Source organism: Neopelma chrysocephalum, unplaced genomic scaffold (genome assembly GCF_003984885.1).
Source record: "Neopelma chrysocephalum unplaced genomic scaffold, ASM398488v2 Primary Assembly neopelma1_96629, whole genome shotgun sequence".
NCBI lineage: Eukaryota > Metazoa > Chordata > Aves > Passeriformes > Pipridae > Neopelma > Neopelma chrysocephalum.
This window is the reverse complement of record NW_020925274.1, coordinates 1-2148: the sequence shown is the minus strand read 5'-3', so window position 1 is coordinate 2148 and position 2148 is coordinate 1. Positions and strand designations below refer to the sequence as shown.

The window sequence follows — 2148 nt, the reverse complement described above, 5'->3', positions numbered from 1 at the left end:
TACCTGTGATTTCTCGACGGAGGCGCTGTGTTTGTCGCACATGGGGCTGATCTCCATCCCCCTCTCCCTCTCCCGATCTCCCTGGCGGAAAAACTCCTCCATGATCCTCTCTGTCCACTGGCGGTACAGGGCCAGGGGCTTCGTGGGGTTGCTCAGGTCGGCGCAGTGAACCATGTTCCGCAGCACCTGAACGGGGGGGGGCACAGGGTCACCCCCCCGGGACCCCCACAGGGATCCTGGGACACCCCAAAACTCCTCAGACCCCCCCCCAGCCCCCCCTCCCAGCTCCTGGCCCCCCCCCATGTTCCACAGCACCTGAACGGGGGGGCACAGTGTCACCCCCCCGGGGCTCATGGGACCCCCCAAAACTCCTCAGATCCCCCCATGTTCTGCAGCATGTAACTGGGGGGGGCACAATGTCACCCCCTCGGAGCTCCTGGAACCCCCCAAAACTCTTCAGATCCCACCTCAGACCCCCCTGGGGCTCCTCAGACCCTCCCATGACTTCTGGGACCCCCCCCGGCTCTCCTGGGATCCCCCAAAACTCCTCAGACCCCTCCCCAGGACCCCCCGGGGGCTCCTGGGACCCCTCAGGGCTCTTCAGACCCCCCTGGGCTTTTCAGACCCCACCTCAGACCCTTCTGTGGCTCCTGGGACCCCCCCAGGACCCCACTTTTTGGGGTCCCCCCCACCTGGATGCAGTTGGCGTAGTCAAGCAGCAGGACCCCTCTGGGATCCCTCTGGGACCCCCCAGACCCCCCCAGGACCCCGATTTTTGGGGTCCCCCCCAAACCTGGATGAGGTCTGCGTAGTTGTCGAGCAGCAGGACCCCTCTGGGATCCCTCTGGGACCCCCCAAAACTCCTCAGACCCCCCCAGACCCCCGTTTTTGGGGTCCCCCCCCAAACCTGGATGCGGTCGGCGTAGTTGTCGAGCAGCAGGACCCCCGAGCTCGTCACCTTCTTGGTCTCCACCATGGTCTTGAGGTCGGCCAGGAGGGTCATGTGCTTCGACATGTCCGTGGCCAGGACCTGGGGGGGACCCAAAACTGGGGGGTTCGGGGGTGTCCCCTCGTTTTTTGGGGGGTTCTGGGGGGCTTTGGGGTGGTTTTGGGGTCACTGATTGTGTCAACGACCGTCTGGCGCAAGGGGGTTTCAGGCGTGGTTTTGGGGGGTTCAGGGCTGGGTTTGGGGGTATTTTGGGGTGGTTTTGGGGTATTTTGGGCTTTTACTGACCATGTCAATGACCATCGGTCTCAGGGCTGTTTTGGGGTATTTTGGGGGTATTTTGGGCTGGTTTTGGGGGTATTTCAGCCTCACTGACCATGTCAATGACCATCTGCCTCAGGGCTGTTTTGGGGGGTTTCAGGGCTGGTTTTGGGGTATTTTTGGCCTGGTTTTGGCTCTCACTGACCATGTCAATGACCATCTGCCTGAGGGCTGTTTTGGGGTATTTTTGGGGTGTTTTTGGGGTATTTTTGGGGGTATTTTGGGCTCTCACTGACCATGTCAATGACCATCTGCCTGAGGGCTGTTTTGGGGTATTTTTGGGGTGTTTTTGGGGTATTTTTGGGGGTATTTTGGGCTCTCACTGACCATGTCAATGACCATCTGCCTGAGGGCTGTTTGGGGTATTTTTGGGGTGTTTTAGGTTGGGTTTTGGTGTATTTTTGGGGTGACTGACCATGTCAATGACCATCTGTCTGAGGGCCTGGCGCTGGCGCCGGGTCAGGTTCTGGAAGATGTCGCAGCCTCTCTCCTGCAGGAGTTTGAAGCCCACGGCCAAGTGATGGTTCTCCAGGACTGACTCGTCGTTGTAGAGCAGGGCCAGCTCCGAGTCTGGGGGGGGGGACATGGGGACAGTGAGGGACCCCCAGGACACAGGGAGGGACCCCCGGGACATGGGAAGAGACCCCCAGTTGGAGCTCACTGGTGTTGATGAGGAACTGGTTGGACACCCCGGGGTGGTCGACGTCGTGGATGGCGGCGGCGAAAAGGGCGGCCAGAACCTCCAGGTCCGTGAACACGGCCTGGGGGGCACCACGTCAGGGACCCTCAGCCCCCAGGACCCCCCAAAACCACACCCACCACCCTAAAATGAGGCCCACCACCCCAAAACGGGTCCCACCACCCCAAAACGGGTCCCACCA

At 61.1% G+C, this 2148-nt stretch overlaps 1 protein-coding gene across 1 annotated transcript; it reads right to left on the bottom strand.

The window, feature by feature from the left end:
• Window positions 1–6: 6 nt before the first annotated feature.
• On the bottom strand, window positions 7–2043 carry LOC113981527 (cAMP-specific 3',5'-cyclic phosphodiesterase 4D-like; the record flags this gene model as incomplete). The annotated part of the gene is made up of 4 exons (XM_027708924.1): window positions 7–186; window positions 908–1030; window positions 1683–1837; window positions 1929–2043. Coding segments are annotated over 4 exons (573 nt in total), but the record flags the coding sequence as incomplete, so codon positions are not given.
• Between the last annotated feature and the right edge of the window lie 105 nt (window positions 2044–2148).